We start from the raw sequence: 23846 nt of genomic DNA on the forward strand, positions 1-23846 counted from the left end.
GAGCATTGCCCCAGTGTCTCCAGCATTGCCCCAGTGTCTCCAGCAATCTGCCCCAGTGTCTCCAGCATTGCCCCCAGTGTGTCCAGCAATCTGCCCCAGTGTCTCCAGCATTGCCCCAGTGTCTCCAGCAATCTGCCCCAGTGTCTCCAGCAATCTGCCCCAGTGTCTCCAGCAATCTGCCCCAGTGTCTCCAGCAATCTGCCCCCAGTGTGTCCAGCAATCTGCCCGTGTCTACAGCATTGCCCCAGTGTCTCCAGCATTGCCCCAGTGTCTCCAGCAATCTGCCCCAGTGTCTCCAGCAATCTGCCCCAGTGTCTCCAGCATTGCCCCCAGTGTGTCCAGCAATCTGCCCCAGTGTCTTCAGCATTGCCCCAGTGTCTCCAGCAATCTGCCCCAGTGTCTACAGCAATCTGCCCCAGTGTCTCCAGCAATCTGCCCCAGTGTCTCCAGCAATCTGCCCCAGTGTCTCCAGCATTGCCCCCAGTGTGTCCAGCAATCTGCCCGTGTCTACAGCATTGCCCCAGTGTCTCCAGCATTGCCCCAGTGTCTCCAGCAATCTGCCCCAGTGTCTCCAGCATTGCCCCCAGTGTGTCCAGCAATCTGCCCCAGTGTCTCCAGCATTGCCCCAGTGTCTCCAGCAATCTGCCCCAGTGTCTACAGCAATCTGCCCCAGTGTCTACAGCAATCTGCCCCAGTGTCTACAGCAATCTGCCCCAGTGACTCCAGCAATCTGCCCCAGTGACTCCAGCAATCTGCCCCAGTGTCTCCAGCAATCTGCCCCAGTGTCTCCAGCATTGCCACCAATGTGTCCACAGTCCACCGTTAGCTTATAAAAAAAAAAAGAAAAAAGAAAAACAAACAGTCTCCTCACCTTACCAGCGCTCCATGCGGCGAGCTCCCTCCAGCCGCGCACACTCGCCGGCGACTGACAATGACGTCAGACGCCGGCGACGTGTGAGCTGCGGCCGACTTCAGCTGCCAGCCTCCAATTGGCTGGCTGGCGGCTGTTGTTAACTATTGAGGTGCGGGCGAGCGCCCGCACCTCAATAGGAAAGCGCCGCAGCGCCGGAAGGGGCCCAGTGAGCAGATGAGAAGGGGCCCGATGCGGACCCCCTCTCTCTGCCCACCGGGTCCGGGGGGCGGGGCACATAAATGCCGGCGGGCCGGGCATTCAGTCACACTCCGGCGGATTATCAGAGGGTCAATCTGCAGTGGCCCAGGGCCCCCCCAAGCCACTGGGCCCTGGGCTACCGCCCATATTGACCCTCTGATAATCCACCCCTGAGTGAATGCAAGAGCTGCAAAAAATTGTATGCACCATAATACCCCTTTGAAGAGACGTACAGCAGATCCTCCTGAAAACAATGTTCCCATTATTAGGAAGTGGTTCTCCCATACTGTTTGGCTATGCAGTGAATGCAAGGACTGCCAAAAATTTGAAGGCACTCCAATGCCCCTTGGAAGAGACGTGGAGGAGAGCCTCATAAAAAAGTTCTCATTAGAAAGGAGCGGGTCTCCTATACTTGTATACCCATGCATTAAGTGTATGGGCTAGCAAACATTTACCTCTGGGGGGTATACATGAACATACTGTATAACCATTTTTTTTCACGGGCATCATAAACACCCTTTAAAAAAATGATGTGGGTGTTGCATCACGGACCACGGTTACCCTGGTGATATGGTGGTTGAGGATGAGGAGAAGGAGGAGGACAACAGCAAATAGCCAAAATCAGGAAGCGTATACCCATGCATGGATGTGAAGTTGACAGACAGACCACCAGCGGCACTAAAAACCCACTCTGACAAAACGCTAGCAGCAGGGCAGTCCAGGACCTCCAAGGCATAGAGAGCCAGTTCATGCTACGTGTCCAGCTTGGATACCCAATAATTATAAGGCACAGAGGAATCATGGAGGACGATAGTACAGTCAGTAAGGTGCTCCCTCAGCATCTTCCCAAACTTTGCACTCCTTGTGAGAGTACCCCGCGCTTCATTGCCTGTGCGATGAGTGGGTCTGAGAAAACTCTCCCAGAACTTTGCCAGTGTTCCCCTGCCTCTGTTGGATTGGAGTGGTGTCTCTCTCACCTGTACTCCTTGGTTGTCCAACGAACTGTGACCTCTGCTGCCAGTGTTTTCAGATGGGAATTTTTTTATAAATCCGCAACAAGGGCATTCTGGTACTGCCCCATTTTTGTAGACCTGTCCGCCTCCAGAATAAGAGATAGAAAGTTCTCATTGTAGAGTGGGTCTAAACGGGTCACCAACCAGTAATGACTGTCACCCATAATTTTGAGAACACGAGGGTCACGGGAAAGGCAGCGTAACATAAACTCAGCCATGCGTGCCAGACTGCTAAAAGGCAAGACTTCCGTGTCCTCACCAAGAGGACAACTGACCATGCTCTCCTCCTCCTCACCCCTGTCCTCAGGCCATCCACGCTGAACAGGCGGTATGACAGTTGTGCAGGGAGTACCGTCTATAGCGCATGAAACTAGTTCCTGTTTTGCCTCCTCCTGCTCTTCCTCATTGTCACCGAGTCCACGTTGGGATGAGATGAGGCTGAGCTGTGTGTAATCACCCTGCATGGTTCCTTGCTTCATCTCATCGTGCTCCACCTGCAATGCATCCTCTTTAATTGTGTGCAGAGAGCATTTCAGAACACAGAGAAGTGGGATGATGATGCTGATGCTAATTATGGCATCATCGCCGCTCACCATCTTGGTGGAGTCTTCAAAGTTTTGGAAAATGGTATGTATGTCTGACATCCATGTCCACTCCTGAGTTTTTATTTGTGGAGTCTGAACTGAATACCGATGGCCTTGTTGATGCTGGTAGTCAACAACTGCCCTTTTCTGCTCACATATCCTTTCCAACATCTGCAGTGTCGAGTTCCAACACGTGGGGACATGACACACCAGTTGGTGAGCCGAAAGTTGCAAATGCTGCTGAAGCATGGCAAGGGTGGTGAAGTTGTAGCTGACTTTCTAAAATAGGCACACAGGTGGCATACTTTGACAAGCAGATCCGGCAGCTCCAGGTAGGTTTTGAGAAACTGCTGAAACACGAGGTTAAGCACATGGGCCTGGCATGGTACGTGTGTGAGCTCGCCTTGCCTCAGAGCCATCACTAGGTTCTGGCCATTGTCACACATGACCATGCCTGGCTGAAGGCTCATTGGTGTCAGCCACAGATCTGCCTGCTCTTTCAGAGCTGTCCACAACTCTTCAGCATTGTGCGGTTTGTCAACTAAGCATGCTGTTGCCGCTTGGCTGAGGCAGTGCTGCAGTGCTTCCAGCTTGTGACTGATGTGCTCATTTCGGAGATGGAGGCTGAAGAGGAGGAGGAGGAGGATGAGGTGCAGGAGCTGTAGACTGTGGGGGCAACCCTGATTGACCTAGGGCCCGCAATCCTCGGCATCTGGAGGACGTGTTCCATCCCAAGGTACGAATGGGTCCTGGTTTCCACTATGTTAACCACAAACACTTGTCCACGTGTCCGTGATTAGGTGGACATTCACAGTAACTGCATTGTTGAGGAGACAGGTAATGTTGTGGGACACGTGCTTGTGTAATGCGAGGATGGCACACCGGGAGAAATAGTGGTGGCTGGGGACCGAGGAATGACCACCGCCATCAGGTTGCAGAAAGCTTCCATCTCCAGGAGCCTAAAAGGTAACATTTCGAGCACAAGCTGCTGCGAAATGTGTGAATTTAGTAGTGTAGCCTGTGGGGCGTTAGATGCGTATTTGCACTTGTGTTCCAAGGACTGGGGTATGGACAACTGAACGTTGCGCTGGGACAAGAATGTGGACATGCTTGATGATGGTACTAGTTGAGTGTGTGCAATGACAGGTGCAGGGCAGGAGGTATCTTCGGACAGGGTATTGGCTTGCACGCGCAACAGCGGAAGAAGCAGTGGTGTCACCCGCAGACACTGTTCCTAGACCCTGGGGTTCGTCCCACAAAGTCGGGTGCTTTGCTGCCATGTGCCTGATCATGCTGGTGATAGTCAGGCTGGTAAGAAGTTTCCTCTGCTGATGCTGGCCTGGCAGGTGGTGCAAATGGCCTTTTTGGGGTTATCGACATAATCTTTAAAAAACAACCAGACTCGGGAAGACCTAACACTTGTACTAAAAAAAGAAAAAATGTCCAGCTCCACTGAATCCGTGAAGATAAAATTATTATGTCATGATTAAGGGAGCTTAGTCTCCGGAAACGCGTTGAGATTCACACCCATATGGTTTGTGCTGAAGTTTGTATCCTCTATGCTACAAGTTTGTGAATAAAGAAATTTTATCTTCGGTGGAGCTGGACATTTTTCTTTTTTGGACTTTACACATTTGGACACAGCGGGTCTGTGCTCCGGAATTTCAACTAATGCATCACGGGTGAGCTGGTTTATTTCTCTTTTCCTAACACTTGTACTGGCAACTTCTGCCGTGTTGGTGTTACGGGGAACGGTTGCCCGCCTTCTGTCTGCAGACACCACACTGCTTCTTCCTACCTGTTGGGATGCTGCACCTCCCTCCCACTGTGTGCTGCTGTCCTTGCTCTGCATGTCCTCCTGCCAGCTTGGGTCAGTTACTATATGATTCACCACATCATCTTCCACTTTCGCACTCTGGTCCTCCTCCTGACTTTCTGGCTATTGTGTCTCATCATTGTGAACCTCTGGTGACACTTTCCCACCGTCACCTTCGTGTGACCATGGCATTGCTACATACGATCTCCTCTTGCCCCGCTTCAAGTGGACCAGGCGAGAGGCCCGAATCTATAAATGTAAAAGTGAACAGCTCTTCAGAGTGTCCAAGTATGGGATCAGTTGTCTCCGGGCACTTGGCACGGTGGTATGAAGGAGGATCAGGATGAGGAATATGCGGTCCAGACTCACAGCTACTCACACTTGACCATATGGAAGACAGGGTGGTGGTGGTGGCAAAGTGACTGGAAGCATTATCTGCTATCCAGCCAACAACCTTTTGACGCTGCTCTGGGTTCAATAGTGGTATGCTGCTGCGGTCCCCTAGTAATTGGGACAGGAAGGTCGGGCGAGAAGTTGTGGGTGTTTGTTGTGGCACAATTTCAGCTTGCCAATGGCCTCGGCGTTTGCATGCACATCACCATCACCGGCATATCCAGTTCCTCGTCCCTTGCCACGCGCCTTGCCCATTTTAAATGGAGGACAATATTTTCCACGTTCACTACAAATGGCAGAATTTGGAGCGAATTTATTTGTGATCCGTGTGACAGACAAACCACAGTTTAAAATATCTGGACTTTAGGTAACTATTTTTTTTCCAGCAAACTGGTGTCAATAACTTGGCTAAGACCCTGCAAAAACTTGTAAATGGAGGCCTGAAATAGCACAGTTTTGAGCGCACTGATATGTGATCCGTGTGATGGACAAACCGCAGTTTAAAATATCTGGCCTGCAGGTAACTTTTTTTTTCAGCAAACCGGTTCAATAACTTGGTCAAGACACTGCAAAAAAATGTAAATGGAGGCCTGAAATGGCACAATTTTGTGTGCACTGATATGTGATCCTTGTGACTGACAAAACAACAGTTTGAAATATCTGGCCTGTAGGTAAAATCAAAAAGGGCCATTAAAGAGCACCTTTTTTCAACTTTAATATGGTGTGCTGCCTCTATCTTTTTTTATTTTATTCATAAGGACTGGTATGTACCTGTGAGGCTTTGCACCCTACCCTAACTGTACTGTTCTTCTCTTCTTTTTGGCCTGTAGGTAGCTATTTTTTTTAGCAAACTGGTGTCAATAACTTGGCTAAGACACTGCAAAAAATTTAAATAGAGGCCTGAAATAGCAAAATTTTGAGCACACTGCTATGTGATCCATGTGTCGGACAAACCCCAGTTTAAAATAGCTGGATTTTTAGCGCTGTAATATGGAAAGGATCTGGCTGTATTCTGCAGTGCCAACAAGCAAATGGAGCACAAAAACAATGTTCTCTAGATTGCTTTTAAAGCAAATAATCAGGATTTAGATCCCCAAAAAAACTCCTGTCCCCTGATACCAGGGTCTATGTCTAGAAATATCTGTGATAGGCAGCAGCAGACAGAACTGGAATGGACCCTCTTGCTATATGCACTGAAGTCTGCCACATACACAGCTGTTGTGAACTCTGTTTTTGGGCTCCCTCTTGTGGTCACAAGTGGTACTGTGTGAGTGCTGTCTTTGGGCTCCCTCTGGTGGCTCTTTGTGTCTTTCTGCAGGTCTGAGGCGGATCAGCTGTCTCGTTATCTGTTAGCTGGTTTCCTATTTAGCTCACCTGGACTTTCAGTGTTTGCCTGCTGTCGATGTATTCAGTGCTATCTTGATCCTCCTGAATTCCTTCGCTATCAGTCTCTTCAAGAGAAGCTAAGTTTTCTGTTTGGTTATTTTTTGCTCATTAGTGTTCAATGTGTTTCTTGGTTATTTACTTGTCATTGTCAAGCTTGCTAATATGTGATTTCCTTGCTCGCTGGTAGCTCTAGGGGGCTGAGTTTCTCCCCTCACACCGTTAGTTGGTGTGGGGGTTCTTGTATTCTCAGCGTGGATATTTTGTATAGGGTTTTTTACTGACCGCACAGTTCCCTGCCTGTCTTCTGCTATCTAGTATTAGTGGGCCTCATTTGCTGAATCTGTTTTCATTTCTACGTTTTGTATTTTCCCCTTACCTCACCGTTAATATTTGTTGGGGGCTTACTATATCTTTGGGGTCATTTCTCTGAGGCAAGTGAGGTCTTACTTTCTCTATAGGGGTAGCAAGTTTCTCAGGCTGCGTCGAGACGTCCAGGAATTTAGGCACGTTCACCGGCTACCTTCAGTGTGTTTGGTTAGGATCAGGTTTTGCGGTCAGTCCAGTTACCACCTCCCTAGAGCTCGTTCTATGTTCAGTAACTTAGCTAGTTCATTCTGTGATCCTCAGCCACTAAGGATCATAACACACAGCCTTCCTGCCTAGCACTGATATCTGTGCAGCTTTATTAGTCCTCAGAAGCCCTGTTAGTTGAGATGGATATGTGTATTATATATGGTATACCCACACTAAGTACGAAACAAACAAATCTCTCCCTAGCCAAGCAGCAACTCTCCCTACACTGCCTGATTCCATAGCAGACTGTGACGAGCATGGCGGTGCCAGGTCTGATACAGACCTGATGATGCTGTACGGCCAGCCAATCAGTGTAATGCCTGTCATGAATCCCCAATGGCTAGGGATAGCACAGGATAAGCAAAATATCGGACGAGCTCTAGGGTGATGGAACCTGGGCTGACCGCTGCCCTACGCCTGACAAACGCAACTAGAGATAGCCAGGGAGCGTGCCTACGTTGGTTCTAGACGCCACGCACCAGCCTAAGAGCTAACTAGTACTGCAGAGAAAACAAAGACCTCACTTGCCTCCAGAGGAATTAACCCCAAAGATATAGTTGCCCCCCACATGTATTGACGGTGAAATGAGAGGAAGGCACATACATAGAGATGATGTATATAGCTTTAGCAAATAGAGGCCCGCTGAAAACTAGAAAGCAGAATGACACAAAAGGGGACTGAGCGGTCAGCAAAAAACCCTAATAAAAAAAAAACCATCCTGAGATTACAAGAACCCTTGTGCCAACTCATGGCACATGGGGAGAACCTCAGTCCACTAGAGCAACCAGCTAACAAAGAGACATTCTAAGCAAGCTGGACAAAAAACCAAACAACTGAAAATCAGCACTTAGCTTATCCTGAAAGATCTGGGAGCAGGTAGGCAGGAACCAAACAGAGCACATCTGAACACATTGATAGCCGGCAAGGGAAATGACAGAGAGGCCAGGTAAAATAGGAAACACCTAGCCTCTGATGGACAGATAGAAACCAAAGGCCGCAACCCACCAAAGTCACCCAGTACCAGCAGTAACCACCAGAGGGAGCCCACAAACAGAATCCACAACAAATGCCACAACCAACATGGCTGCGGCATTACAGTGTGTGGCAGACAATCCGTGCATGTTCTTTGGCTCTCTAAAGAGCGCCAAACATGCAGGGCAGGGACCTGAGCCATGACCTTAATGTGCTTTTTTTTAACCACTCCACAAGGTGAGTTTTTGCATGTTGCCCCAGATCGATGTCGATTGACAGACATTTTGTATTTCTTCCATTTCCTTACTATTGCACAACAGACAACAGTTGTCTACTTTTCACCCAGCGTCTAAGGCCTCTTTCACACGTCAGTGTCTCCGGTACATGTACTGACAGTTTTCTCACGTACCGGAGACACTGAGACAATGAATGGGTCTATGCACATGTCTCCGTGTTTTCACGGACCTGTGTCCGTGTTGAGAACACGGAGACATGTCCGTTTTTCTCCGGCAGCACGTACAGCAATACGTCCTGCACACGTGCACACGGAGAACAGTGTGCACTCTCCTCCGTGTGCACGTACCGCTCGCAGGAGAGACAGCGCTACAGTAAGCGCTGTCCCCCCTGTGTGGTGCTGAAGCCGGCATTCATCTCTTCTCCCCCACAGGAGAGAAGAGATGAAAGATCAAGTTTTTTTTCTTTTTTGTTAAAAAGAAAGTTTGCAGGTGACCTCCCGCCTCCCATCCCCAGTGCGCCGCCCGGCCCCTTGCATATTCATCACTGTAATGAGTGGTCCCACGTGACCGCTCACACAGGACAAGCGGCCAGCGCTGAGAGGAGAGTGGAGACATCGCGGGAGCTGGGTGAGTATTTCTATGCAAGGGACTGGGTGGCGCACTGGGGATGGGAGGCGGAAGCTCACCAGCAAACTTTATTTTTCACAAAAAATAACAAAAACTTGATCTTTCATCTCTTCTCTCCTGCGGGGAGAAGAGATGAATGCCGCCTTCAGCACCACACGTAGGGGGGACAGCGCTTAGTGTAGCGCTGTCTCTCCTGCACGGTCCGTGTGGTCCTCAGGCAGCACATAGGCGGCACACGGATGCCACACGTGTGCCACACTGATGTGCCACGTGAGCACACGGACACACAGATTTCTCCGGTACCGGAATTATCTGGACGTGTGAAAGAGGCCTAAGGCTGGTTTCACATTTGCATTTGAGTCTGCAGCGTATCAACCGCAAACGCATGCAAAAACGCATGCAAATGCATGATAATGCAGCGGTTTTTTATCCACATCAGCTTACGCATGACGGTAAAAAAAACGCAGCGTTTGTATGCATTTTTACATGCGTTTGCGCTTTTTATGTTTATGTTGTCTTTTTGTGTTTGATATTTTCCAGGAGGGCGTGTCTCAATGGGCGTGTCTAAATCAGTTCCTGGACATGCGCAGTCCAAAGCGCATCGAACGCATGCGTACGCAAAGATATGCATACGCATGTGTTCCCATAGACAGTAATCCAGGGGTTTTTTTAACGCACTCATCCGCATGCGCGTGCCTGGGCATATTTAACAGAAATTTGCCGCCTCAAAAATTCCAACATGGTGCATTAGCCGTGCCCCGCCGCACACTACGAAAAAAACACATGCTAAGCAAACGCGGGCGAACGCATGCACCTGTGTCTACAATGTTAAAGATAGGAAATCAAGACACATGTGGATGTATGCATCAGAAATGCTGCGGACACACCCACAAATGTAAAACCAGCCTTACTTATGGTTGTGTAGCGCATTCCAGCTTTTTGCAGGTCTACGATCTTATCCCTGACATCCTTATAAAGCTCTTTGGTCTTGCCCATGTTGTAGAGGTTAGAGTCTGACTGATTAATTGAGCCTGTAGACAGGAGTCTTTTATAAAGGCGACTATGTAAGACAGCTGTCTTTAATGCAGATAACGAATTGATTGGGAGCGTCTATCTGGTCTGTATGAGCCAGAACTCTTAATGGTTGGTAGGGGATCAAATATTTACATCTCACTGCAAAATGCAAATAAATTGATATTATTTATACAATGTGATTTTCTGGATTTTATTTTTGATATTCTATCTCTCAGTGTTAACCCCTTAATGATGTCAATACGTCTTTTAACTGACCTGAGATATAAGAGACTAGCATTCCCATACAGGTGACAATCCAGCATTAGTCAGCTATACATTATAGCTGAAAACTTTCTGCATCAGCCACGTTCAGTCCATATCTCTTTAACCCCTTTCATGCTGCTGTCAATAGTGACTACATCATATAAGTGTTTAAAAGAGTGTGGCTTCTCCCTCTTTATCCCCATCGGCACCCTGAGATCATGATTGTGTGGCCCTGATGTTTGCCATCGCAATTCACGACCAAATAGCGGTCCTAGAGTCTGTCAAAAAATGAGCAGCAGAAATTCCATATAGTACTCAAAGTGCATCGTGCTCAAGTGCAAAAATCAAATAAACAATGGAGGTCTGTATCTTTAGGTGCCACCAGATCCTAATGACGTGCACACCCCGACTCGCGTTTCAGAAATGAATTCCTTCGTCCCCCTAAAAGGTACAGATTAACTTTATGGAGTTTCTGCTGCTCATTTTTTGACACTGCTGCACTTTAACTGTTCCTACAAGGGTTTTTTTTCTCTTATACTTATTGATTTAATGATAATCATTATTAATTAATTTCCCTATTTTTTCAATATATATTTTTTCAGATTTTTTTACTTAATCATTGGAGATTTTTAAATACCTTTACTAGGAGTCCATATATTTCCATTGTATATGGCTTAATATATTGCTGTGGTTTCTTTCTATCCTTGGGTCACCATTCGTAATATCGCTTATATTTGCAATTTCCATTTTTATACATTTTTAGGTTGTATAATTTGTCCTAATACATGCACACATTTTATCTATAATATAACGCTGGGAGCGTCACTCTGTCCGAAGCCTCTATAGACTGCGCAAGCGCAAGCGCCGGCGCAGTCTGGACCGCACAGAGCGACGCTCCCAGGAGATCGCGGTATGCGTAAGCGCTGAACGCACACCGCGATCTCCACCGGACAAGCAGGGACGAGCCAGGAGGCGGAGGGTGAGTATACTTACCCGACCCGTTCCACCGACGCGCTTCCGGGCCGTGACTGTCCCCCTGTTCCCGGAATCGGCGCCTGCGCAGTCCGCGCTTTCCGGCGCCATTTTCTTGAAGACACATTGCAGTGTCTTCAAGAAAATGGCGCCGGAAAGCGCGGACTGCGCAGGCGCCGACTCCGGGAGCAGGACCAAGAAAATGGCCGCACCCAGCACCGCCGCCGCGCCCAGCACAGCCACGCACAGCACAGCCGCCCACAGCAACGCACAGCCGCCGCACCCAGCACAGCCGACCATAGCCGCCCACAGCCACGCACAGCCGCCCGCTGCACCCAGCACAGCTGCCCACAGCCACCCATAGCCACGCACAGCCGCCGCACCCAGCACAGCCGACCACAGCCACGCACAGCCGCCGCACCCAGCACAGCCACGCACAGGCGCCCACAGCCACGCACAGGCGCCCACAGCCACGCACAGCCGCCGCACCCAGCACAGCCGACCATAGCCGCCCACAGCCACGCACAGGCGCCCACAGCCACGCACAGCCGCCCGCTGCACCCAGCACAGCCGCCGCACCCAGCACAGCTGCCCACAGCCACCCATAGCCACGCACAGCCGCCGCACCCAGCACAGCCGACCACAGCCACGCACAGCCGCCGCACCCAGCACAGCCGACCATAGCCGCCCACAGCCACGCACAGCCGCCCACAGCCACGCACAGCCGCCGCACCCAGCACAGCTGCCCACAGCCAGCACAGCTGCCCACAGCCACGCACAGCCACCCATAGCCACGCACAGCCGCCGCACCCAGCACAGCCGACCACAGCCACGCACAGCCGCCGCACCCAGCACAGCCGCCCACAGCCACGCACAGCCGCCCACAGCCACGCACAGCCGCCGCACCCAGCACAGCCACCCACAGCCGCCGCACCCAGCACAGCCGCCGCATCCAGCACATCCGCCGCACCCAGCACAGCCATGCACAGCCGCCACAGCCACGCACAGCCGCCTACAGCCACGCACAGCCGCCGCACCCAGCACAGCCGCCCACAGCCACGCACAGCCGCCCACAGCAACGGACAGCCGCCGCACCCAGCACAGCCGCCGCACCCAGCACAGCCGCCCACAGCCACGCACAGCCGCCCACAGCCACGCACAGCCGCCGCACCCAGCACAGCCACGCACAACCGCTGCACCCAGCACAGCCACCCACAGCCGCCGCACCCAGCACAGCCGCCGCACCCAGCACAGCCGCCGCACCCAGCACATCCGCCGCACCCAGCACAGCCGCTGCACCCAGCACAGCCGCCACAGCCACGCACAGCCTCCGCACCCAGCACAGCCACGCACAGCCGCCTACAGCCACGGACAGCTGCCGCACCCAGCACAGCCACCGCACCCAGCACAGCCGCCGCACCCAGCACAGCCGCCCACAGCCACGCACAGCCGCCTACAGCCACGCACAGCCGCCGCACCCAGCACAGCCTCCCACAGCCGCCCACAGCCACGCACAGCCGCCCACAGCAACGGACAGCCGCCGCACCCAGCACAGCCGCCGCACCCAGCACAGCCGCCGCACCCAGCACAGCCGCCGCACCCAGCACAGCCGCCCACAGCCACGCACAGCCGCCGCACCCAGCACAGCCACGCACAACCGCTGCACCCAGCACAGCCACCCACATCCGCCGCACCCAGCACATCCGCCGCACCCAGCACATCCGCCGCACCCAGCACAGCCGCTGCACCCAGCACAGCCGCCACAGCCACGCACAGCCTCCGCACCCAGCACAGCCACGCACAGCCGCCTACAGCCACGGACAGCCGCCGCACCCAGCACAGCCACCGCACCCAGCACAGCCGCTGCACCCAGCACAGCCGCCCACAGCCACGCACAGCCGCCACACCCAGCACAGCCACGCACAGCCTCCCACAGCCACGCACAGCCGCTGCACCCAGCACAGCCACCGCACCCAGCACAGCCGTCCACAGCTGCCGCACCCAGCACAGCCGCCCGCACCCAGCACAGCCACGTCACATACAGCCGCCCGCACTCAGCACAGCCACATACAGCCGCCCGCACTCAGCACAGCCGCCCGCACTCAGCACAGCCGCCCGCACTGATGGGGGCGCAGGATGGAGCAGCACGTGATAGGATGGGGGCGCAGGATAGGAGCACATGACAGGATGGGGATGAGGATGGAGCAGCACATGACACGGTGGAGTGGCACATGACAGGATGGGGGCGCAGGATGGAGCAGCACATGACACGGTGGAGCAGCACATGACAGGATGGGCGCGCAGGATGGAGCAGCACATGACAGGATGGGGATGCAGGATGGAGCAGCACATGACACGGTGGAGCAGCACATGACAGGATGGGGGCGCAGGATGGAGCAGCACATGACAGGATGGGAGCAGCACATGACAGGATGGGGGCGCAGGATGGAGCAGCATATGACAGGATGGGAGCAGCACATACCAGGATGGAGACCATATTCCAATATAAATGCTCGCCACCCGGGCGTAGAACGGGTTCAATAGCTAGTTTTAGTATAATGGTTGCTATCATTATCTAAATAAAGACATATATTTTATCTATATAATCTTGTCTGGACTTTTATGGTTTTCCATAGTTTTGGTGGCTGGTTTCTTTCCCTCATTCTGAGTGGTCACCACTCTTGATCGGAGATATTTACTTTATTTTTGTATATAACTTAACTTTTTAAGCTAATTGCTATATGAACATTGATCCCTAAGGTGTTATTATTGTGCTGTTCTAATTATATATATATATATATATTGTGGCATAGCGACTGGTCATGTGATTAATGGGCGGTATGTATCGCAGAGGTGGGTGGCCCTGTGATGGAAGCCTGGGTATGTTTTGCTCAGCAGATGTACTGCTGTGGGACTTGTTTTACATAGGGAAGGCTTCCAGGTGATTGGAGAGATGGGTGGGTCCAGTCACCTACAAAGCCACCCAAAGGGATGTGTCTGAATACCCAAGATGAAGCCTGTATGTGATTGTGTGTTTGAGGACCAGCAGTGATGTCACTATCACCTGACTAGCCATGTGATAGGTACCTGGGGGTGGTTACACTTATGTAATGGAGGTGTGTTTGGCACATGGGAGCAAGTGCTGGCTAGTCTGAGCAAGAGCAAGGAGTCCTGTGAGATACCTCCGGAGTGGAACCATCTGATAACCATGAGTGATATTGTCTGGGGTCAGTGAGAAACGTCTGTGGGATACCTCTGAGGATAAAAGGTATCCGGGAACCTGTGTGGCCGGCACCAACAGGTAACGGAAAGGGATCCGTGTTATACTGACCGGGGTCAGAGAGAGAAAAGAGAGACCGTGTTTACTCTATGGGATACCTCTGAGGATAAGAGGCTTCCGGAACCTGTGTGATGGTCGCCAACAGGAAATGGACTGTAATCCGTGTTATGCTGACCGGGGTCAGTGAGGAACTGTGGTTCCACTGTAAAGCCTGAATGAGTACAGACGGTGTTCAGGCTGTAGCTTACTACCAAGTTCCTGATGTTGCGGTTTATGCTGATGTGGAAATAAACCTAAGAGACTGCTTTTGTATTTTCATGACTATGAAAATTGTACATTCACACTGAAGGCATCAAAACTATGAATTAACACATGTGGAATTATATACTTAACAAAAAAGTGTGAAACAACTGAAATTATGTCTTATATTCTAGGTTCTTCAAAGTAGCCACTAGGGTTGAGTGAAACGGGTCGGCCATTTTCAGAAGTCGCCGACTTTTGGCAAAGTCGGGTTTCATGAAACCCGACCCGACCCCTGTGTGGGGTCGGCCATGAGGTCGGCGATCTTCTGAATCTGGTATCGGAATTCCGATACCGAGTTCCGATATGTTTGTGATATCAGAAATCGGTATCGGAATCCACATTTAAGTGTAAAATAAAGAATTAAAATAAAAAATATTGATATACTCACCTCTCCGGCGGCCCCTGGACATCGCCGCTGGTAACTGGCAGCCTTCTTTGCTTAAAATGAGCGCGTTTAAGGCCTTCCATGATGTCACGGCTTCTGATTGGTCGCGTGCCGCTCATGTGACCGCCACGCGACCAATCACAAGCCGTGATGTAATTCTCAGGTCCTAAATTCCTAATTCTAGGAATTTAGGACCTGAGAATTACGTCACGGCTTGTGATTGGTCGCGTGGCGGTCACATGGGCGGCCGTGACCAATCACAAGCCGTGACGTCATCTAAGGCCCTGAACGCGCTCATTCTTAAGAAGTAAGGCTGCCGGAAAGAAGCAGGGTGCGTCCGAGGGCGAGTATATACCTAATACGAATATACTCACCCTCGGCTTCTTTCCGGCAGCCTTCCTTCCTAAGAATGAGCGCGTTCAGGGCCTTAGATGACGTCACGGCTTGTGATTGGTCGCGTGCCGCTCATGTGACCGCCACGCGACCAATCACAAGCCATGACGTAATTCTCAGGTCCTAAATTCCTAGAATTAGGAATTTAGGACCTGAGAATTACGTCACGGCTTGTGATTGGTCGCGTGGCGGTCACATGAGCGGCACGCGACCAATCAGAAGCCGTGACGTCATGGAAGGCCCTGAACGCGCTCATTTTAAGCAAAGAAGGCTGCCGGTTACAAGCGGTAAGGTCCAGGCTGCGTCGGAGACGTGAGTATATCAAGATTTTTTATTTTAATTCCTTATTTTACACATTAATATGGATCCCAGGGCCTGAAGGAGAGTTTCCTCTCCTTCAGACCCTGGGAACCATATTATCCCATTGCACTGCATTGGGTTTCGTGTTTCGGCCGACCCCGACCCCGACTTTTTTATAGGAGCGGCCGATTTCACTCGACCCGACTTTTGAGAAAGTCGGGTTTCGTGAAACCCGACCCGATCCTATAAAAATAAAAGTCGCTCAACCCTAGTAGCCACCTTTTGCTTTGATGACTGCTTTGCACACTTTTGGCATTCTCTTGATGAACTTCAAGAGGTAGTCACCGGGAATGGTTTTCAATTCACAGGTGTGCCCTGTCAGGTTTAATAAGTGGGATTTCTTGCTTATAAATGGGGTTGGGACCTTCTGTTGTGGCGTGCAGAAGTCTGGTGGATACACAGCTGATAGTCCTACTGAATAGACTGTTAGAATTTGTATTATGGCAAGAAAAAAGCAGCTAAGTAAAGAAAAACGAGTGGCCATCATTTAAGAAATGAAGGTCAATCAGTGCGAAAAATTGGGCAAACTTTGAAAGTGTCCCCAAGTGCAGTGGCAAAAACCATCAAGCGCTACAAAAAAACTGGCTCACATCAGGACCGCCCCAGGAAAGGAAGACCAAGAGTCACGTCTGCCTCTGAGGATTAGTTCATCCGACTCACCAGCCTCAGAAATTGCAGGTTAACAGCAGCTAAGATTGGAGACCAGGTCAATGCCACACAGAGTTCTAGCAGCAGACACATCTCTACAACAACTGTTAAGAGGAGACTTTGTGCAGCAGGCCTTCATGATAAAATAACTTGTTTGGGCTAAATAACACAAGGAATGGACATTAGACCAGTGGAAATCTGTGCTTTGGTCTGATGAGTCCAAATTTGAGATCTTTGGTTCCAACCACTGTGTCTTTGTGCGACGCAGAAAAGGTGAATGGATGAACTCTACATGCCTGGTTCCCACCGTGAAGCATGGAGGAGGAGGTGTGATGGTGTGGGGGTGCTTTGCTGGTGACACTGTTGGGGATTTATTCAAAACTGAAGGCATACTGAACCAGCATTGCTACCACAGCATATTGCAGCGGCATGCTATTCCATCCGGTTTGCGTTTAGTTGGACCATCATTTATTTTTCAACAGGACAATGACCCTAAACACACCTCCAGGCTGTGTAAGGGCGTTGAAGAGGGAAATGATAAATGCAGAGACAAGAGACTTCTTGTTTCTACATAGAGCAGAGAAAAGAGCAGAATTAACTGGGTAGAAAGTCAAAATGAGCATTTATAAGTCCAGAGTGTTATATACAGTAATATGATGATTGATACACCGTATATTAACAGGATAAAAACATTGATGCTTTTATAAGCATTACAAGGACTTTTAATAGTTTGTATAAAGTTAGAGTTCATAGGTTTGGTGAGCTGCTATTCTTTATCACATTGGGTACGTGTTCAGGAATTGGCAGGGCTTTGAACGAAGCACATGTCCACACTGCCAGCTATTGAATGCAGGTGAAACCGCACGTGTTCACTGAACCATGCAGATTCACTGACTCCAATACATTGTACAGGTGAAACTTATCTCCGCAAGATAAATAGACATGCTGCGGTCTGGAAAGACGCGCTGCATGTCTGTCTCCGCAGGTGAGCAGTGGGCATCTCTGGATGCATAGTGGGCATGGGATTTCTTGAAATCCCATCCACTATGCTGTAACATCTGGACGCTGCGGGTTGGAGACTGTGGAAGTACGTAGCTTCCAACCTGCAACAATTACTGATCGTGTGCACCTACCCTAAGTCCTTCTACCAGATAGCTTGTTTAGTTTTTAATTTGTACTGTATTTTGCACATGGACAAAGATAGCATTCTGATTTAAAAGACAATTGTCACACTGTGACAGTCTTGTATAAGGAAGGGGGGGGGGCTTCAAACTGTCCCTGGAACTGGGACCCTAACAATTACTGTCCCGGGGGTACTCTTAAAGGTAGAGAGTAGGGTTGAGCGAAACGGGTCGGCAATTTTCAGAAGTCGCCGACTTTTGGCAAAGTCGGGTTTCATGAAACCCGACCCGACCCCTCTGTGGGGTCGGCCATGAAGTCGGCGATCTTCTGAATCTGGAATCGGAATTCCGATACCGATTCCCGATATGTTTAAGATATTGGGAATTGGTATCGGAATTCAGATTTAAGTGTAAAATAAAGAATTAAAATAAAAAATATCGCTATACTTACCCTCTGATGCGCCCTGGTACTAAGCGGGAACCTTCCTTCCTTAGAATCAGCCTTCCAGGACCTTGCGGTGACGTCGCGGTGACGTCGCGGCTTGTGATTGGTCGCGGGCCGCCCATGTGACCGCTCGCGCGACCAATCACAAGCCACGACGTCACCGTGACATCACCGAAGGTCCTGGAAGGGCTGATTCTTAGGAAGGAAGGCTGCCGGAAAGAAGCAGGGCGCGTCCGAGGGTGAGTATATACCTAATAGGAATATACTCACCCTCGGCTTCTTTCCGGCAGCCTTCCTTCCTAAGAATCAGCCCTTCCAGGACCTTCGGTGACGTCACGGTGACGTCGCGGCTTGTGATTGGTCGCGCGAGCGGTCACATGGGCGGCCGCGCGACCAATCACAAGCCGCGACGTCACCGCGACGTCACCGCAAGGTCCTGGAAGGCTGATTCTAAGGAAGGAAGGTTCCCGCTTAGTACCAGGGCGCATCAGAGGGTAAGTATAGCGATATTTTTTATTTTAATTCTTTATTATACACTTAAATATGGATCCCAGGGCCTGAAGGAGAGTTTCCGCTCCTTCAGACCCTGGGAACCATTGGAAACCCAATGCACTGCATTGGGTTTCGAGTTTCGGCCGACCCCGACTTTTTTATAGGATCGGCCGATTTCACTCGACCCGACTTTTGAAAAAGTCGCGTTTCGTGAAACCCGACCCGATCCTATAAATGTAAAGGTTGCTCAACCCTAGTAGAGAGAACTAAGTCTCCAACTTTACTATGCTATATTAATGTCTTAAGCTCTCCCCTCCCCCAAGAGGCTTAGGACCAATATGTTAGTGTATATACACGTAAGAAAAACAGGGATAACAAAAAACAACTTACCGTACATACAAAAATGCTCACCAAGGGTAGAGATGAATAAAGGGAAGGTACAATCCAAATGGGAATAGTATAATGGAGATAGCATACACCCAAAAACTGTAGACAACAATCTCCAGCAGCAACTACAAACTCCAACTCCAGCACACCAACTCCAGCTACCCAGGAAGTAAACTTTGACAGCCTGGGATGAGAAGGTCTGGCCAGGTTTTATAGAGAGAGAAAACAAGGAGGTCAGGAGCAGCTGTGAGATGAAACTGAATGTCTCTAACCAGCATACAAAGAGTTGTTAACCTCTTCAGCGCTAAAGGAAATTGAGTCCATTTAATATGACAAACAAAACACACAGGCTAAATGGAAAACCAGCGATTTAGAGTACGCAAAGATCACCTAACCCCAGATCACCCAGGAGAATGTGACACACTAGTGACAATAATAAGTCATTTTTTATCATCATTTTCTATTTCTGCAGAATTACACTATCACTGACCGCACTGTGGGCCTACATTTGGTCTGACAGCCGTGTGCTATTGCTGTTCATCTAGCCATATCTCTGGGGGTCTTTAAGATCAAAAGATGTTATTGTAGTACATGTGGTCACTATACACATTAAACATAATAGATAGAAGAGGAAAGTTTCAATATATTTAGATTGATATATTGCCCAGGCAAGGCTGCAGCATGCATGTGTCATTTATTTTGAATGTAAGAGTTTGTCGTCCCTTTTGCTATTTGTGGTTAGCGAGCGGTAAGGAATATTTGATAGAGTGATGAATTGTTTAGGGTTCATGCATTTAAACAGCTAATGTACAATGCATTTACCGCCTTGGACAATTACAATTATTACTACTATACTGGGAAAAGTCATTTTTGGACAAACACAAATCCCTAGTAGGTTATTCTTGTTTTAAATCCAAGCAGCCTTTGAAATTAAACAGCAAGTGTCAAATGTAGCATAAAAGTAGGAACATTAAATAAAGTTTATATTGAAACATTTGGTCTGGCTGTGAGCATCCGCTTTAGTCAGTTATGCTAGCTGAATAAATGTTTACAACCCTTAGACACCTTGCCCAGGAACAGATGGAGGTTTAATTTATCTAAGTGAGAGCAATCTCCAAAATGCTGCAATAAAAGCATACACTCACAGACACATCATCAGTTTGTATTGATGAAAACAAAAGTGAAGATTGCTTCTTTTATTTGCCAATAAATACCCCTACTTTGCCAAGGGAGGAAACAGTAATAGAATGAATAACATTACAATAATAATAATGATAATAATAATAATAATAGCACAAGGATATTTTGTGTGATTCTGGATGATGGGTATCCTATTGTTTGAACATTTAATCTTAACAGAATGAAAATGAAGAGAACAACAGCAAGCAAATTCAAAGTCTGCTCTGTACACCAATCAAGAATGGAAAAAAGAACAAAGTTATAGGTACCTCTTTCGTATCAATGTTGTTTTCATTGATATATTTTAGATAAATATTTTTGTTCGATATGAAAACATGACATCTTCCCTCCCACTTAATCAGTGGGTTCAGACGTCTTTAGTTCAATATTGAACTAAAACTAAAATCTATCAGATGGCCCGCAGGGGAACAGGTTAATCCGCCGGTGGGCCTCTCTGTAGGAGTCTGTCCCCCATGCCACTATGTGAGTATTAGTTGGCACAATACACCTGATTTTACAGTACAGAGCTAGCCAGCATCTCACCATTAGGGCTCATACTCACCTGCGAGAAACTCGGATGAGTCTCGCATGTTAATACCCGGCACTGCTCCTGGTACTCAAATCGGAGCGTGCGGCCGTATAGGAATACATGCGCTGAACGCTCTTCTCCTGAGTGCCGGCAACAGTGCCGGGTATTAACATGCGAGACTCATCCGAGTTTCTCGCAGGTGAGTATGAGCCCTTAGTACAACAATAAATCATATTAAATTATTTTAGAACCATAGCTAAATTGTGAATGAGGGCAATGTAATATTAGCATGTGCTGAACAGTGGGCCCCCAAAATCAATGTTGCTGTGGTTTGCATCCGTGCCTTACCCGAGTAGAGTTGAAGGACTGAAGCTGATCTGCAATATTTCTAATATTCTTGTTAGTACACACAATGCGATACTTACACTAGTCTGTAATCTAACCATTATAATCTATAGGGCTGTTCACATGTCCATTTTTTTTTTAAGAGCCGAGAGTTACAGATCATACTTTTGAGTACAAGTCTATGGTTACAGATGGTTTCCTAATCGACCTCTAAGGCCACGTTCACACATTCAGAATTCGGTCAGTATTTTACATCAGTATTTCTAAGCCAAAACCAGGAGTGGGTGATAAATACAGAAGTTGACACGTTTCTATTATACTTTTCCTCCGATTGTTCCACTCCTTGTTTTGGCTTACAGATACTGAGGTAAAATACTGAACATGTGATCATGGCCTAATGCTGTCTGTTTTTCCCCTCACTGTGTGATAGGAGAAGCTTGTGAAACCGCCACTACTTTTGTTTGCATGCAAGAAAAACTGACACGCTGACTGACTCTAATCCAAAACATTGACTATAAACAGTCTGTTTTTTTCTTCAATGGGAAAAAAAAATAGATTTCAGAATGAGGCCTAATAAGAGAAAACTTAAATACTCCTTATTCACTAGGATTCCTTATTCATCCCAAATAGTTGCATGTTATACACTTGTACATTCTCTTGGAAGGTCAGTGGTTTACAAGAGACAGTGATTTATGGCTTGGGATACAGAACATATTCTTGTGTTAGATTATCTTAGCTCAGTGTACAATGGAATAAATTAGTTGTGTGCTGGTGTCATGTACTGATCATGGTCTTGGCTAGCAATACATTAGCTAATGGTAAGTGAACTATTTTTTTTTTGTTTGTCAGGTGGCATTCTTCATGGAATACTTCTGACTTTCACCTCTAACAAAAACTGACATACAGTATAAAGTATGTCAAAATATGTTCCATGTAGTATTTATTTTACTGTATCCCTCTATGTAGAAAAGCACAGCAGACTACACTTTCATATACAATAAAACAAAATGTTATGCATATTACCCAGAATATGCCAGAATGACACTTTTCTGGCATTTGCTGGGTGCTTACAGACTAGTTAAATGAGTATGTTGGGAGTTTTCCGACACACACGCTAAATGTAGCATAGAAACTAGGGCCCCAATTCGTTAAAGCTTTTACTCCAAAAAGATGGTGTAAAAGCCTTAACAAGTTGAAAATTTTTTGTGCAACTCGTAGTTGCAGCAAAAACTTTGTGTATTTTAGCATTTTCAAGACATTTTTACCAGTTCCACCGAAACAAGAGGCACTGGGGTGTGACTGGGATGCAGTGGGTATGTGACACCACAGGTCGCCTAATTCATGACCAGCTGCGGCATTGCATACGCCAGAAATCTCACTCCATTACCTGACTAGGGTAAGATTTTGGTGTGGTGCATGGATTTCCAAGTGTGCCACTCGTCAGACACCCCAGACATGCACCTCTTCATGAATCAGGAGAGTGTGGCTCTGACGCGAGAAAATCACCGGTCTTGATGAACAAGGAACTACGTGTGGACAGAAACAAGGGGCTAAGCGTGGACAGATTATGAAAAAGGATTCCAGCGTGGAGTGAGTAGAAAAGGTCCAATATTTATTGAAGAATCAAATCCATAAAAACATGGTAAAATGCAGCTCTTACCAATGTGGATACAATCCGACGCGTTTCAGCACTGAGATATCTGATTCATGGTTGTTGGACAGTGCGAACTTGCGTCGGTTGTATCCACATTGGCAAGAGTCACATTTTTCCATGTTTTTATGGATTTGATTTTTCAATAAGTATTGGATGTTTTATTGCTCTTTTCTGTATATTTGGAAAACTTCACATGACAAAACCCAGTGCCAGATTAATTAACTAATGCATATTCATTCATATCTGTTCTGCTTTACTGACCCATGGTTTTATTCATTTTCTCTATTTCAAAGCTGCATTATTGAATTTATTAATATCCTCAGTGATATATTTATCATAGGTGTTTGCCAACTTGTAAACAAGGTGGACGAAAACTCTGGCAAAATCAAGACCTTTAACAGAAACGATGAACAATTTCTGGAAGCATTTGCAATTTTCTGTGGCTTGGGGATCCAGAACACCCAGATGTATGAAGTTGTGGAGAGAGCCATGGCCAAACAGATGGTGACATTAGAGGTGAGTCCACAAGAAAAGGATTGTTTCTTGGCAGACCACTGCAGTTCTAACATCTTGTTCAAGCATTAAATAATTATTGTCAAATGCGAGCGTTCAAACACCCTCCACAAGGATTTACACTTCTCTTGCTCTGCTCAATAGAATGTTGGCTGTAATAAATATTCCAGATACCCATCTGTTGTTTGCCACAGAAACTACTGTCTCTGATGCCTGAGATTACACTTGTAAGTTCAGCATTTCCTAATTAGGATCCTGGTAAGGAATCCCCAGCAGGAATAATAAATGGCGCAATACTGTTTTAAAGAAAAATATGCAAATTGTATTATTTTAAGCTTACGCAAAGATTTCATATCCCAGTGATATACAGAGGCACATCTCTTTATAATTGCTCCCATTCCCTCTAATAGGAGCAAAACTGTTGTGGTCTTCCATCTCTAAATGCTGTGTACTTCTCAGGGCTGTGGCACCTGCTAATGTTTGATGTGTGAGGGTCCCAGGTGTTGGACCCTTACCAATCTGATATTGATTACCTATCCTAGGGATACATTATCAATATCATATAGCTGCTTAATCTATGGAAGATCCAGCCAATCAGCATGGACATTTCACTGGTAAATCCCCTGTACTACTGAAGTTGAAGTGTATGCCCAGATTGGCTGGAGAGTAGCGCCTCTCTGCAATGCAGTGCAGTACAAAATGTTCTGGGGCAAGATGCATTGCTCCTTTACACACCTGGTCACAGGGGCCTGACCATAGTAGGTGCATAGGTTGCAATCGTACCCCACCCTTTGTAGCCTAGGGTGAGCCAAAAGGTCCCTTTGCACCATATAAAAAGACAATATTAAATA

The 23846-nt window shown here is 48.1% G+C and overlaps 1 protein-coding gene across 2 annotated transcripts in view; it reads left to right on the forward strand.

The window, feature by feature from the left end:
- The window catches only part of PDE5A (phosphodiesterase 5A), a 498536-nt gene that overhangs the window by 329779 nt on the left and 144911 nt on the right, over positions 1-23846 (forward strand). For both annotated transcript variants that reach the window (XM_077278445.1, XM_077278452.1), the window contains exons 9-10: positions 20135-20219; positions 22823-22998. In XM_077278445.1, coding sequence (XP_077134560.1) covers positions 20135-20219; positions 22823-22998 — 261 coding nt within the window. The remainder of the gene's footprint in view (positions 1-20134; positions 20220-22822; positions 22999-23846) is intronic.

This window comes from Ranitomeya variabilis, chromosome 1 (assembly GCF_051348905.1).
Source record: "Ranitomeya variabilis isolate aRanVar5 chromosome 1, aRanVar5.hap1, whole genome shotgun sequence".
Taxonomy (NCBI): Eukaryota; Metazoa; Chordata; class Amphibia; order Anura; family Dendrobatidae; genus Ranitomeya; species Ranitomeya variabilis.